This window comes from Lycium barbarum, chromosome 8 (assembly GCF_019175385.1).
Source record: "Lycium barbarum isolate Lr01 chromosome 8, ASM1917538v2, whole genome shotgun sequence".
Classification (NCBI taxonomy): Eukaryota; Viridiplantae; Streptophyta; class Magnoliopsida; order Solanales; family Solanaceae; genus Lycium; species Lycium barbarum.
Genome location: NC_083344.1, coordinates 115327598 through 115342639, shown reverse-complemented (window position 1 = coordinate 115342639; position 15042 = coordinate 115327598). Strand labels below are relative to the sequence as shown.

Genomic DNA, 15042 nt, shown 5'->3' with positions numbered 1-15042 from the left:
CTCGATGTGCTCCAGACCTTTTCTCTTGCCAAGGCCTTGGTTAGTGGATTTGCAAGATTATCACAAGATTTGACATAATCAATGTTAATGGTCCACTTGTCAAATATGATCTCACAGTACTGTGTTTTCTCCTTATAGGTCTGGATTTACCGTTATAATAACGGTTTTGAACTCTACCAATTGCAGAGGTGCTATCACAATGAATGAAAATAGGAGGAATTGGTTTTTGAAAATAAGGAATTTGAAATAATAAATCTCTTAACCAATTCGCTTCTTCACTAGCTGAAGCCAAAGCAATTAGTTCGGCCTCTATGGTAGAGTTAGCAATAATAGTTTGCTTTTTTGATTTCCAACAAATAGCACCACCTGCCAACGTAAAAATATAACCAGTGGTTGAACAGGAATCACCATATAAAGTGTTCCAATCTGCATCAGAAAAGCCTTCAAGTACAGCAGGATATTTTTTTTTTATAAAATAAGCCATAAGTTTTTGTACCCACTAAATATTTCATAACTCTCGTTATGGCATGCCAATGCTCACTACCTGGCTTGCTTGTAAACCTGCTAAGTACTCCAACTGCAAATGCAATATCAGGCCTAGTGCAATCAGTCACATATCTCAAACTTCCAATTAAGCTATCATATTCCTTTTGATTTATCACATCATTTTCACTTTGAACAGGAAAAAAGTGAACACTTGAATCAAAAGGAGTTATAACATGCTTGCAATCAAGAAAGTTATATTTTTTCAAAATTTTCTCAACATAATGTGATTGGTCAAGGAATATTCCATCACATGTTTTAGTAATTTTTATTCCAAGATTAAATTTTGCCTCACCAAGATATTTCATATCAAAATGGCTTCTAAGAATATTTTTAGTTTCACCAATAACATTCATGTTAGAGCCAAAGATCAATAAATCATCAACATAGAGGCAAACAATAACATGTGAATTATTCCAAGACTTATGATAGATGCACTTATCACACTCGTTCATTCTAAAACCATTCTCAATCATGCAAGAATCAAATTTCTCATGTCATTGCTTTGGTTCCTGTTTCAAGCCATGTAGAGATTTAGTAAGTTTACACACTTTTCTTTCTTGGCCTGCTTCAACAAAACCTTCGGGTTGTTGCATATAAATTTCCTCATTTAAGTACCCATTTAAAAAACAGTTTTTACATCCATTTGGTGAATATGCAAATGAAAAATTGCAGCAATAGCAATTAAAAGCCTTATGGATGTAATTCTAGTTACCGGAGAAAAAGTATAAAAAATTTCTAGGCCTTCTAGTTATTTAAAACGGGCAATTCGCAGAATTGCCCTTATTTTGGGGTGGTTTTTAAATTTTGCCCCTCATATTTGAAATCTTTAAATTTTGCCCTTCGGCTAAACCCCATGGGTTCCGGGTTCGAACCCCCACACAGTCAAAATTTAAAAAAAAATCGCAAGGCAGGATTTAAATTTCGCTATGCCACCACCGGCATACACTTGTGAAGAAATTACCAAAGTTATGCCGGACCCGACATACTTATGCCTTATGGGCAGACTTGGCAAAAGTATGTCGGGTCCGGCATAACTTTGGTAATTCCTTCACAAGTTTATGCCGGGTCCGACATAAAAGTTTGCCCATTAAAAGTATGCCCCCACGAGCATAAACTTGTTAAGGAATTAACAAACTTATGCCGGACCCGGCATACTTATGCCTTATGGGCAGACTTGGCATAAGTATGCCGGGTCCGGTATAACTTTGGTAATTCCTTCACAAGTTTATGCTGGGTCCAGCATAAAAGTTTGCCCATTAAAAGTATGCCCCCACCGGCATAAACTTGTTAAGGAATTACCAAAGTTATGTCGTACCCGGCATACTTATGCCAAGTCTGCCCATAAGGCATGAGTATGCCGGGTCCGACATAAATTTGGTAATTCCTTAACAAATATATGCCGGGTCCGGCATACACGCGACCCAAACCTTACCTTGCAATTTTTTTTTAATTTATGCTTGAGCGGGGGTTCAAAATCAAAACCTCATGATTTCTGCGTGAACGCTCAGAGTTGCAATGCGAAGGGCAAAAATTAAAGACCAGCAATATGAGGGGCATATTTTAAAGACCACAAATATGAGGGGCAAAATTTAAAGACCACCCCAAAAGAAGGGCAATTCGCGCAAAATATGATTTAAAACCCTTAGCAACTAGTCTAGCCTTATATTTATCAACAGAACCATCCGGCTTTAACCTTTTTCTAAGGACCCATTTACACCCAATTGTTTTACAACCCGGTGGTAAGTCAACTAACTTCCAAGTTTTATTGGAAATAAGTGATTACATTTCATCATTTACAGCCTCTTTCCAAAAAATAGCATCATGTGAAGATAAAGCTTCTTGTAAATTAAGAGGGTCATCTCCAACATTAAAAACGTAAAAATCAGGACCAAAATCTTTTTCTACTCTAGCTCTTTTACTTCGTCTTAACTCAAAATCATCACTTTCTTTATTTTTCAAAACAGAAGTAGAAGAACTAGGTAGTGATAAAATATTTTCGTTAGTCCTATGACCCCTACTATTTTTAGAATCAAATGAAAATTTATTTTCATGAAAAATAGCATCACCTGATTCTATTATTATATTATCTTCAAGATTAAAAAACCTATAGGTTGTACTATTTGAAGCATAACCAAGAAAAGCACAAGTAGTAACTTTTTTACCCAATTTACCTATTTTGGGATCCATTAACCTCACATAAGCTAGACAACCCCACACTCTTAAATATCCCAAATTTGGCTTGTGACCTTTCCACAACTCAAATGGTGTTAATTTAATATTTTTATGAGGCACACGATTCAACACATAATACGCAGTTAAAATAGCTTTACCCCAAAAATTTAGAGGTGCACTAGACTCAATAAGCATGGCATTTGTTAACTCAACCAAAGTTCTATTTTTTCTCTCCGCTAGCCCATTAGACGCAGGAGAATAAGGTGGAGTAGTTTCATGAATTATTCCTAATGATCTAACAAAAGAATTAAACTCATTAGACTCATATTCACAGCCTCTATCACTTCTAATTCTTTTTATTTTTCTTCCAAACTAATTTTCAACTTCATGGAGATAAATTTTAAAATTTTCAAAAGCATCACTTTTAGTTTTCATCAAGAAAACATATGTATACTTAAAAAAGTCATCAATAAAAGTGATAAAATATATATTTCCTCCGCGAGTTAAAATTCCTCCAAGTTCACAAATATCAGTATGAACTAACTCTAACAATTCAGTTTTTCTTTTAACTTGAAAATGAGGCCTTTTTGTGATTTTGGCTTTACTACAAGCCTCACATTTTTCAAAATCCTTTTTAATCATTGGGATTAATCCTAAACTACTCACGATTCTCACATAACGATTATTAATATGACACAAACGAGCATGCCAAAAATTAGTGGAAGAAAGCATGTAAACATAATTATAACTTTATTCATTTCAACATTCAACTTGAACATCCCATCACAAGCATACCCCCTTCTCACAAAAATACCTTTTTTCACTATTACATATTGATTAGACTCAATAATTTGTTTGAAGCCTGCTTTATTTAGAAGAAAACTAGACATCAAATTTTTTCTCATGGAAGGAGTAAAAAGTACATCTTTTAAAGTTAACACCCTTCCTGAGATAAAGCTCAACTCGACATCTCCCTTTCCAAGCACTTGAGTAGTGTGAGAATCACCAAGCATGATGGTTTTGGGCTCCTCAAATGGAGTATACACTTGGAACCAATCTTTGTCATAGCAGACATGACGGTTTGCACCAGAATCATCCCACCATCCATCAACATTTTCAACCATATTTATGTCTGTTATCACCGCCACAAGTGGCTCTTCGGTAACGTTCGCCTAAGGTGTAGGACCACGTTTCCAAAACTTGCAAAATCGAGCAATATGCCCACTCTTGCCACAGACAAAGCATGGTTCTCCATTTTGTGCTTGGTTATTACCACCATTATTTTTCTTGGGAGGTCTACCATTATTTTTCTTGAATATTTTCTTCTTAGGCTTCATAGAGGTATTTTTGTTAGCATTGGGAGAAGCATTATTTGAAGTAATTAAATTTACCTTATTTGTGACGGGTTGTAAGTTGCTATCTTCCGTTTGCAAAAGTGCATCTTGGCCCCTTGCCTCTTCTTCCATGCGGATTCGCATAATCAACGTCTCAAGAGAGGTTTCCTTTTGTTTGTGGCGCATATATAGTTTTTTGAAATTCCTTCCATGAAGGTGGAAGTTTATCTATTATGCCACAAACAATAAGGTTATCTCCAATTTTTATCTCTTCGGATCTAAGCTCTCCAACGATCATTATAACGTCTTGAGCTTGGTCTAGCACTGATTTGTTGTCCACCATTTGGAAATGAAAAAATCTACTAGCAGCATATTTTTTCGCTCCAGCCTCCTCAGTATCATATTTACTCTGCAACGCTTTCTAAATTTTCTTTGCGATAGAGTAAGTTCTATCATAATAATCATAAAATTTATCTGATAGACAATTAAGTAAATAATACCGACACTTGTATGAATCTTCATTGTACTTTTCAATTTTTTCTTGAAGAGAAATAAGTTCTTCATCATTCATGGAAGAGTTGTCTACTTTATTTGGATTTTTCTCACTTAACACATAAGAAACATTGAGAAGACTTAAGTAGAAAAGTACTTTACCCTTCCATCTCTTAAAATGAGTCCCGTTGAACCGAAATAGCTTCTTAAGATCTCTCACTTTGACATCCGCGAATTTTTCAATTGTAGCCATGAATCTCCTTAAAATTGTTGGCGATATGACAATGAAATTACAATTACAACTGAAAAATAAAAATGAAGAAATAAAAATATCTTCGGCTGAGGCGCAGATATCTCGCTCTCTTTAAGGAGATTCAAGTCCGCTGCAGCAAATCTACCGGTCCGGCAGTAATCTTTCTGACTTGTCCCCTTCAGGATACAACAACATGATCACGTCGTATAACTCAACAAACTCTGGACAAGATGTTGAGTCCAAAGCTCCACAAAAAAGAAGAACACCTTCCTTCAACTAATAAACTCTCTTTTTTACTTTCCTCACTTTTTAAGAACTCTCCAAAGTATATATTTTTCTCTACTCTACACAAGTTAAGGATGGATAGCTATTTTTAGCTGAATAATATTATCCTTATAATAATGGATGAAAGGTATGGTTTAGTGGGATATTAAACTTATAATTATGTAGAGAATATGCGTGAGTAATGAGTAGGAGTTACAAGGAACAATGGTCACATTATGGTCACTTTATGCCACCAAAAACGTAAGAAACTAAGACCAATTCTGCCTCATTGTGGCTGCCTAACGGACAAGGAGTTACAAGGCATTATTGCCATTAACTGATGATATCTAAAGGGAAAACTTAAGGCCATAATCTGCCTTATGAACGTGGGAGAAGAATTGGACAATTTGGCGCTTTAAATATTGATATGTAATATAAAAATGCTCAAAACACTTCCAGCATATCTATGTATAAATATATTAATATGTGAGTCCATAAAATAGAGAAAATTACTAACAATCATTTCAGTTTAAAGTCTTAAAAGAACAATATCATATGATATTACAGTACTAAGACTTAAAAGCAGTTTGGATAACGGCATTATAAATAACAACTACAGAACAAAGGTTTCTTAACGATACTTCTTTTATCTTTGAGTTGTTCTGCACTTGTCGCATCAGTAAGCTTGCTTGCAATTTGATAGCATGAATGGACTTCATACATTGCCAATTTCACCTCCTCCTCCGAAAGAACAGAAGACGATTGCCAATTAGGACGTATTGAGCCTTTACTAATGACAGGCTTCTTAATATCAACGTCGGCTTCAGCCATCACCTCTTCTAGTGTACTACTCAGCAGCTTTGGCTTCTTCAAAAGCTTGCCAGCCAAGTAACCAACAGCCACAATTCTACTAAGTTCTAATTTCCTGTAGCTGGGAACTCCAGATATACCATATGAGACGCTCACAGGTATAGAATATGAGAATGTAGATTTCTGGCTTATGTTTCTAGGACCTATAAAAGTAATAGTTTGGTCATTCAGGAACTCCTTAAGAGACTGGGGGGTACCAGTTTGATTATCCAAGACCACCATGCGCTTAAATTGAATTATTAGGCACCGGTTTTTCACACGAAACAGCAACAAATCTCCATTATTTACCACATCAGTTCCAACAAATGGATTTGGAGTACTCTTCAATTCACTCTTTAGTTCCGAGATGCTACTGTTGACAATAGTTTCACGATCAGCAACTGTTGTGATGACAGTGTCGTTGCCAATTTTCACATTATAGGTGCTCGCTTCAATGAGCCAAGGAAGGGGCAAGAGCTCTGACATTTTCACTGTTAGTGTTGGTCGCTCTGAATGCCAATCTCCACAATATTTCTTGTTATCTTTTGTTATGAAAATAGCTAACAAACCCTATTTATAATAGTATGAAACCTACTTTAACTCAAAACAGAAAAATCTATTCCTATATAAATTTGATTATAAATCTTAACTAGACATGAATCAAAATGCCAAATTCTAATCAATTTTGGTTTACTACAACTTTGAATAATTATTTTGAAGAGGAGTAATACATATATTGGTAGAGAAATAATTCTCAAAGGTAGTTGTTAACCATGTCTGTGGTGAGAGCTTTGAGTGACATATAATAAATGGGGTCGACTACCGGTTTTTGCATAGCTACTTAATCAAGACACACAAACATTCTAGTCTAAGAGCGATGTAAATGTCGGAAGGATTTTCGCACAACAAACAGGGGATTTCTTCAAGTAAGCAGAAATCAAAACTACTGGAAATGTGTCACGCAGGCTATCAATTCTCAGATTACAAAGGGGGAAATCCTACTATTACAAGTCTACACAACTACTTGAAGGAATAGAAAAATATACCTGGGTTTGAAGATTGCGGAGCTGTGGATCTGTGCATCCAAGAGAATCTACTTTCCTTTTAGTGTTGTGTTGGATTTCCATTTTGGGTTGTCTTTTTGTGTGTTGATGTAAATGATTGATTAATGCCACTAGGCAGCTGCTTAGTGGTTGCTTAAAAAAAAAAAATCTCTCATTTCATAATAAGTGGTGTTTTAGATTTCAGGAAGAAATTGATTTTATTCTTTAAGAAAAACTCATAATTTTTTAGGAGTGAGTAATTTCTTAAAGATTTTACATAAATTGAAATACCACTTATTATGATACAAAGAGAGTATATTGGTAACTTGGACATACCGAGCGTTACATCTTCTTTTTGAATGATAAAGCGAACTGGTAGTTCTCTTTATATCATTCACTACATTCACGGTTCCGTAAATTACGCATGTAACACGATGTAAAAAATTAAATGTCAATTTCTTAATAGTGATTGTCTTAGTCCCTACATACTCTATGTGTTTTAATTTATGTGAACTTATTTAACTGAGTATGGAGTTTAAAAAAATAGAGAAGACTTTTAAACTTGTGAAGTAAAATAAGTCACATATATTTTGTGTGGCTATAAATCACTGCATAAAGATAAATTATTTTCAAATATAGAAAGCAGTCATTCTTTTTTACACAGACTAATAAGGAAATGAGTTCACATAAATTGAAACATAGGGTATATATATATATATATATATATATATATAAGGATGTTTTACACTATCAGGTCAATTTTGTGATGGTAGGCACTACTAAAAAATCACTATTTTCTTACTAATTTCCTATCAAAAAATGTTCAGTGGTTATTTCACACCGACATTCAGGGGGGAAAAACTAAATAGTAGTGTTTTCACACGGAAAAAATTAGAAAGTTTCCCAGCGTTTCAATGAAACATGTTTCTATCATATGTTTTTCGAGTGAGCTGGTTCGGTGGGAATAAGGTGAAAAAACCATGTTTTAAAGCACAATTTTTCACTGAATGTTGGTGGGAAAAACCCATATTTCTAGTAGTGAGGTAGCTTATCTTGTTTTCAATATTATAAATGTCATATTTTAAGGAAGATTACCTATGAATAAATGTCTTATAAATAAATGTCTTTTTGGTGACTTGATAGTAGGGGTGACAAAATTAGCCCATAGAAACATGACCCGCCCGACTCATTCAAGTTTGTGTTGGTCTTTGGCCTCCCTATTTATCGGTTCAACCCATTTTGACCCGTCCAGTTCAGTCTATCTATTAGGCTGATATATAATCCAAATTGACTCATAAAAAAACTTTATCAAAATATTTCAAAAAGACATTAATTCTATTTGATATGTTATATATAACCATAACAAAGAAAAAAATTATTATGTACTTCAAAAATTAGACAAGAACAAACCAAGAAATTAAAACTTAGTAAGAATTGGACTGATTGATTTAAGACTCGCTTTTTAGCCTAACCCATTTCACCCCAAGTAACAATATCCTGCCTATTTATTACTCCCTTCGTTCCATAATAAGTGGTGTTTTTAGCTTATGCACACTCCTTGTGTTTTTACTAACATACTCCTAATTAATGCCTAGAAAAAGAAAAGTTACTTAATGAATCTTGATTGTAAATAAGGGTAAGTTTGGGAGAACAAGATCAATATCTTCTTGAAATCCTAAAACACAACTTATTTTAAAACAAAATGAAAAGCCTAAAACACCACTTAGTATGAAATGGAGGGTGTAGCTTAGTTCATTTAATCTGCCCAAATTCAATCTAACCTGCCCATTTAACTCCCACGATGGTATAAAAACTTTCTTACTCAAAAGTGTTATTCTGGTTTCATAGATCAACAGTGGACAAACAGTCAATTTAGCCGTGATTTCTTAATTTCAAATAACAACGATCTGCCCATCTATTAACTTAGTCCATTTAATCTAACCCAAATTCAATCCAACCTGCCCGTTTGACTCTCTTGATAGTATCAAAATTTTCTTACTCAGAGGTCTTATTCTGATTTCATAGATCAACAGTGGAAAAACAATCAATTTAGTCGTGATTTCTTAATTTCAAAGGGAGCAACATTAAATTATTGGATCGAAATTCACAAAAGAACTAGCATTAAGTTCCATGCCTTTTAACGCAAGTTCTTTAGCATTTCTGAGTTACCAACTAATGGAGTTTTACTAATTTTACTAAGTAGCTAGAGTTAAGATCGGATAGTTGAAATGAAAAAATGCTAGTAGGGTATTATGGAATAGAAAACCTATCAAAGTGAAATTAAAGGTAAGTTCAATAATGATAGAAGTTGAAAACAATATCATTAGAAAAACGTCTCTTTCTTCCTAGATTTAACAATAGGAAATATCACAGAAGCAGGACTTCCTAAGAGAACCCGTAATCCCGTATTCCCTCCCTCCCATATTATTTGACATCACTTTTTTTTTTACATGCTCCTTAAGAAATCATAAATTAAAAGATATATTTTACTAAATTATCTCTATCTCTCTCCAATAAATACATTCTAACCAATATTAACTATTTTAAAAAACATTTAATACTAAGGGTAAGATTAAAAAAATTAATTAATTTATCTTAATTTTATAAATGAACAAGTAATTTAGAATATATTTTTAATAATGTGGTTAAGTAATATGAGACAGAAAGAGTACATGTGAAAGCGAAAAGCTGATGCATGTAACTTGCAAAATTGGAGTCCTACTTCCGAAGCTAGTAAATGAGGAAAACAAGGGGGAATTTGGTCACGACCTACAATATGCGCGCGCGCACATGTATGTGCCTATCTAGAGAATCTGGGCAATCAATGAGTAAACTAAGCCAATGGATGCTTGGGAAAAGCCAGAGATAAGTTTAAGGCAAAGTGTATACTTCCTCCGTCTCATATTATTTGGTCATATTACTAAAAATATATATTCCAAAATAATTGTCTATTTACAAAACTAAGATACAATTAATTAATTTTTTCTATTTTATCCTTAACATTAATTATTTTTTAAAGTAACCAATATTGATTAGAGTGTAATTTATTGAAGAGAGATAAGGATAATATAATAAAAATATACTTTCATTTATGATTGAAGAAAGTGACCAACTAAAATGGGATGCAGGGAGTATATGGTTCTACTCGAAGCACAAAGAGATAATATTTAATAAACAGAAATTGGATTGCTTCAAATTGGAGGAATCGAAACAGGTTGCTGTCGCCGTGGTTTTCCTTGAGCAGCGATACTAAAGCTGGTGTCGCGTGCTTGTTGAATAAATAGTACTCCTAATTCGGCCTTTTGTTTTTGCTTGTCTTTCTTGTTAAAAATAGATGATTCAAAATAGTAGTTGTTATTTTAGAAAATATGATATAATTAATTATAAATCGATTTGGCCATGAGAATTTTCACTTTTTTCTAGAATTTGTTTTACTTTATTTGAAAATCAGCATTTAACCATGAAAATTTCAAATACAATTAGAAGTTATATTTGAAATTTGAAAAATATATTTTAAACACCATTTTCACTTTCAGTAAATTCAAACAACCAAGTAATCTTTGAAAAAACTAGGAGTATAACCAAATACAACTCCATCTTCATCTCCAATTTCAAAACTCCAAATAAAGTGAAAAATATCTTGTTTTCATGGCCAAATGCCTACTCAAGTTCCACCTTTACCCGTACTTAATAAATGTAGAGAGAGAGAGAGAGAGAGAGAGAGAATAATGTGGTGAAAAAAAGAAAGTAATACTAAATTGAGATAAAAAAAAATAAGGATAATTTAGTCAAATTATCTTTTTCTTAAGGAGCATGTAAAAAATATGACAAATAAAAGGAACCGAAACGAAATCATTAATCAGTTTTAATTCTCCTAGGAGAAAAATGAATAACACAGAAGAACGGGAATTACGTAATTGTGTGAAAGACTTTTACGGTACCGCAAAATAGTGAGCTTAGTCTGGCACTTCTTTTAATTTTATCTAATTTGATGATTTTGCGTGCTTACTTATAGTGGTGAAGTCAGGAATTTAGTCAAGGGTGTTCAAATTTTAAAGGAGTGAATAATTTATTTATTTTTTACAGTCGAGTGGGTGCACAAAACCATTTTTTTTTTACTCATCAGTGGGTGCACCCAAAATTTAAAATCAAATTACATATCATTTAGCTAAATCTATATGAAAACTTAGAATCATGAAACTATCAATTGTATAAATCCAAAACTAACATAGAAAAGTCAACAAAAACAATTTTATATTCGACTTCCATTATTACAGACCTGCCAATTATCTACTGCCTTTTAGAAGCTTTTTTTGAAACAGGTAACATTATTGCCTTTTAGAAGCTTTTGCAGTCGATCTGCTAGTTGACATCATCTAGCTCATCATAAGGTTCATCACTTATAGAAGAAAAGGCCTGATAGTACATTTTTCACAGAGTACTTTTGTGAAATAATAGCTTTTGCATGAATGTCAAAGTGAGGCCGAATTAATGGATCGCTGTAGGTTTTGGTAGCCAAAGTTGTCTTGCAGACGCCTCCCGTTCCCTTTCTCCTCGACCAAGTTGATCCTGCATCATCTCGAATTCATTTTCATGGCCAATCATCATATTCTCGGGCTCTATAGCATGTAGAGATACATAGGCAAGAGACAAATTTTGTGCTTTCAGATTTTAGATGTTGTTGTACCTGCCTCCTATTGCCATCCAATGCTTCATGGTGGAATCAATACATTCTACTGCTTGTTCCAAGAGGAGATTTAGTCACAAAGCACTGATTCATTCCTCTGTAGTTTCTGCCAGGAAAACTTGATTTGATCTCGAGTCAACTATATCTTCAATAGTGCATGCTTGCTCTAGGAGTTCAGCTTCTAATATTGTCAATGCCCGCTTGTTATATTGCGAGGTTTCTCCATAATAGCTCTCGAGGATTCAACCTTTTTAATAGAACTGCAACAAAATACATCAATAATTTGCATTGATTGTTGTATAGTGCTCTCGTATTTGTTTTATGCAATAACTTCTTTCTGCAAGATCTGCACCCAAAGGCCAATTCATAAAATGGCAGAACTCTCAAATTTCATAGTTGAACAATTTCTCAAATAAAAAATAGGAAAAGCACTCTTTTCTCAAATAAACAAAGAGAAAGAAAAGACCCAAGTTTCTTTTCTCTCTTGAATTTGTCAAAAGGATGATCTGCTAACAGGAAGAAGGAGAGTTTTTTATCATTACCAGATCCTGAAAGTGCCCACTAACCAAAACTACTAATAAAACAATTCATGATATTAAAATAAAAAGAGTACATCAACTGTAGTACAACATTGACAAATATCTATTGCTTGATGTTCTAAATCTATTCTAGAAAATAAATTATGGAATGTCTATGCTAGTTTGTCATTCTTGCATGTCCTAAACCCAGTAGATATGATATCTTTCAATTAGAGCATAATTTTTCCATCAGTTTTTGTGAAGCTTTTAATAAGTTCGTGCAACTTCTGTAGGGCCATGGGATATACTTTTTCCCCTTCCTTGGCAAGGTAGATTGAAGACTCTCAATTAAGAAAACGCACATTACAAAAATATATGCAGGTAAATTGAGGAGCAAAATTCATGCCTTACGAAAGTCACAAATAGTTATTAAGCTCATAAATTGCACACGAATACACAATAACAATTCTAAAATGTAAATCAAGTAAAAGAAAAAAAACACCTCACAGGCCTAACTGATAGGGACCTCCAAAGAACTTCCGTGATTATCTTCAATGTCCTATTGAATCCACTTGGCGGAGCTCCCAAGGGAAAGTGATCACCATTGTCACACCCAGACCTTACTAGGGTGTGATGGGCACCCGACCCCATATTCGGAGCCGAGCGAACCCACAGACCTTTGGGACACACATAATCTTAGTGGACTTTTTAAATAAGATAAAAATAAAATATATAATAAACTCTCAAAATATGTTTGTTCGATGCTTTCCGAATCAAACAGAATCTATAATCATACAGAATTTAACACATAATACAGAATGACATATCGGCTGATGAAGCCGCATACACAACTGACATACTATACCCACGACTCTGTCTGCAAAGTCTTTAACATCAATCCGGAAATCATATCGTACATGCACTTTGACTCGGCAACGCTCCAGAAGCAAATGGAGCTCGCCAATCCTGCTGGAACATCCTCTATAACAACTTCACATCATCTGGGTGTACCTGCGCGACATGAAACGCAGCCCCCGAAGAAGAGAGGTCAATACGGAATATGTACTGAGTATGTAAAGCATGAAATACAGAAAACAGAACATACCGGATCAACAGTACAAAGGTAAATACATTATCCAGATTATCAAAGCGCTATTTCCCGATCACTAATCATGTAAGCAGATTTCGTATGTCAGAAAAGTGCAGACTCAGAATATTAGAATGATTGTTTCCCAAACACAGATCATATAAGCCGAAGTCGTATGTTAGAAGAAGTACGGATCCAGAATGTCAGAATACTTGTTTTTCCAGACACAGATCATGTATATCAATATCGTAGGTCAGAAGAAGTACAGAGGATACAAAACGCCAGAGAACTTACTTTCCAAACACAAACCGTGCATATCAGGGTCGTATGTCGTATATGTGCGTATAACAGATCCCGGCCCTTCCGTGAGGGACGCGGTGGACAGAACTATCAATGCATGTCAAAACATATGCCATATCCGGCCCCATTATGGGACTCGGTGAACAGAACGTGGTCGCCACCCCGTCACTGGCGCCACAACACAGCATAACTCCAGAGTAGGGAATATCTCCATAACATATCATAACATATCAGATGGCCATATCATATCAAACATCAGAATATGCACATATCATATCATATCATATCATCGGATGTCAGAACATATGTACATGGAACAGCATAACTCCAGAACCTATGTACGTGTCATACCTACCCCCTCACATCGAGGCACGGCGAACAATGCAGTGGAATACGCATGATAACATATCCTGGCCCGGGCTCAGTGAGGGAAACAATTAGGCGTCCACGAGTGGAGTAGTGAGAAACTAAATGCAATGTAAAACACAATACATTTACAAAGACTCGATAGGACATATCGAATGACAAATCGTAATAATGAAATCGGACGATAATCATAGGAGGTGTATTTCGGATGTCATAGTGAGTTACGTAGAAATAATCCTTCTGAGATAGTTTTCATGTTCCAAAATAGTTTATAAGACTCAATGGAATATTTAAAACAATTTTCGTTTAGTAGTTAGAAGAATAGTTAAAATGTTTCCTTTAATATCGCTCGAAAATAAGACAATAATACAATAGGAGATGAATCGGGAATAGTGGGCCCACCTCGGGTCAACTGAGGTGGCGTACACAATTTACGTACGTTACACTTCATGACGTCATTTTTGAGAGTTTTAAAGTAGTCGGGTCCTATTTGCGCTAGTTCTAGGTGTTTAGGCAATTCTTCCAACTATTCATAAAATATTTAATTCAATTCTACTGAATGAAAAAGAGGTAAATTCAAACTCGGATTTCTAGAGATAGAGTTGTCCCCGAGGCCCGTATCGAAACCTATTAAGTCTAAGACATGCCAAAAGAAGGAAAGGTAAAGCTTTACATACCTTATTTGCCTTTTACGTTTGTCCAAACTCAAATCCCGTTTCCTCCAAAATCTACAATTGGCCACAATTACCAAATGTTAACTATAAGCCTTTAGAAATCAAATCTTAAATCCATGCTTGTCTACAAAAATTTGGGCAGCATCTCCCCTATAAATTCAACATCCCCGAGAATTTAACTCGGCCAAAATGTCAACAACAACACCCACAGCAATACCAACAACACCAACAATCAATACAAAACACATTCTAACATAAGTAGTCTTCCTTTCTACATAATGCAACAACTTCTACTCCAACTTCACACTTTCAAACCAATATCAACGTTTTCATATTCATTTACTAATTTAAGATCATTCAAATACAATTCGAAAGTATTTCATATCATTCTACAAAATATGCAAAAATTCCACCAAAATCCAAAATTCACCCGAAAACTCCTCAAGGTGCAACAATA

At 34.5% G+C, this 15042-nt stretch overlaps 1 protein-coding gene across 2 annotated transcripts; it reads right to left on the bottom strand.

Moving 5' to 3' along the window:
* Positions 1–5528: 5528 nt before the first annotated feature.
* Positions 5529–7294, bottom strand: LOC132606809 (uncharacterized). Of its 2 annotated transcripts, none has more exons than XM_060320441.1 (2): positions 6957–7294; positions 5529–6419 (listed from the first exon to the last, which is right to left on the bottom strand). In XM_060320441.1, the coding sequence occupies exons 1-2, from the start codon at positions 6991–6993 to the stop codon at positions 5662–5664; spliced, it is 795 nt and encodes a 264-aa protein (XP_060176424.1). In that variant the 5' UTR covers positions 6994–7294; the 3' UTR covers positions 5529–5661. The 2 variants fall into 2 exon arrangements, with proteins under 2 accessions (XP_060176424.1, XP_060176425.1); XM_060320442.1 differs by having other exon boundaries at positions 5529–6389.
* Between the last annotated feature and the right edge of the window lie 7748 nt (positions 7295–15042).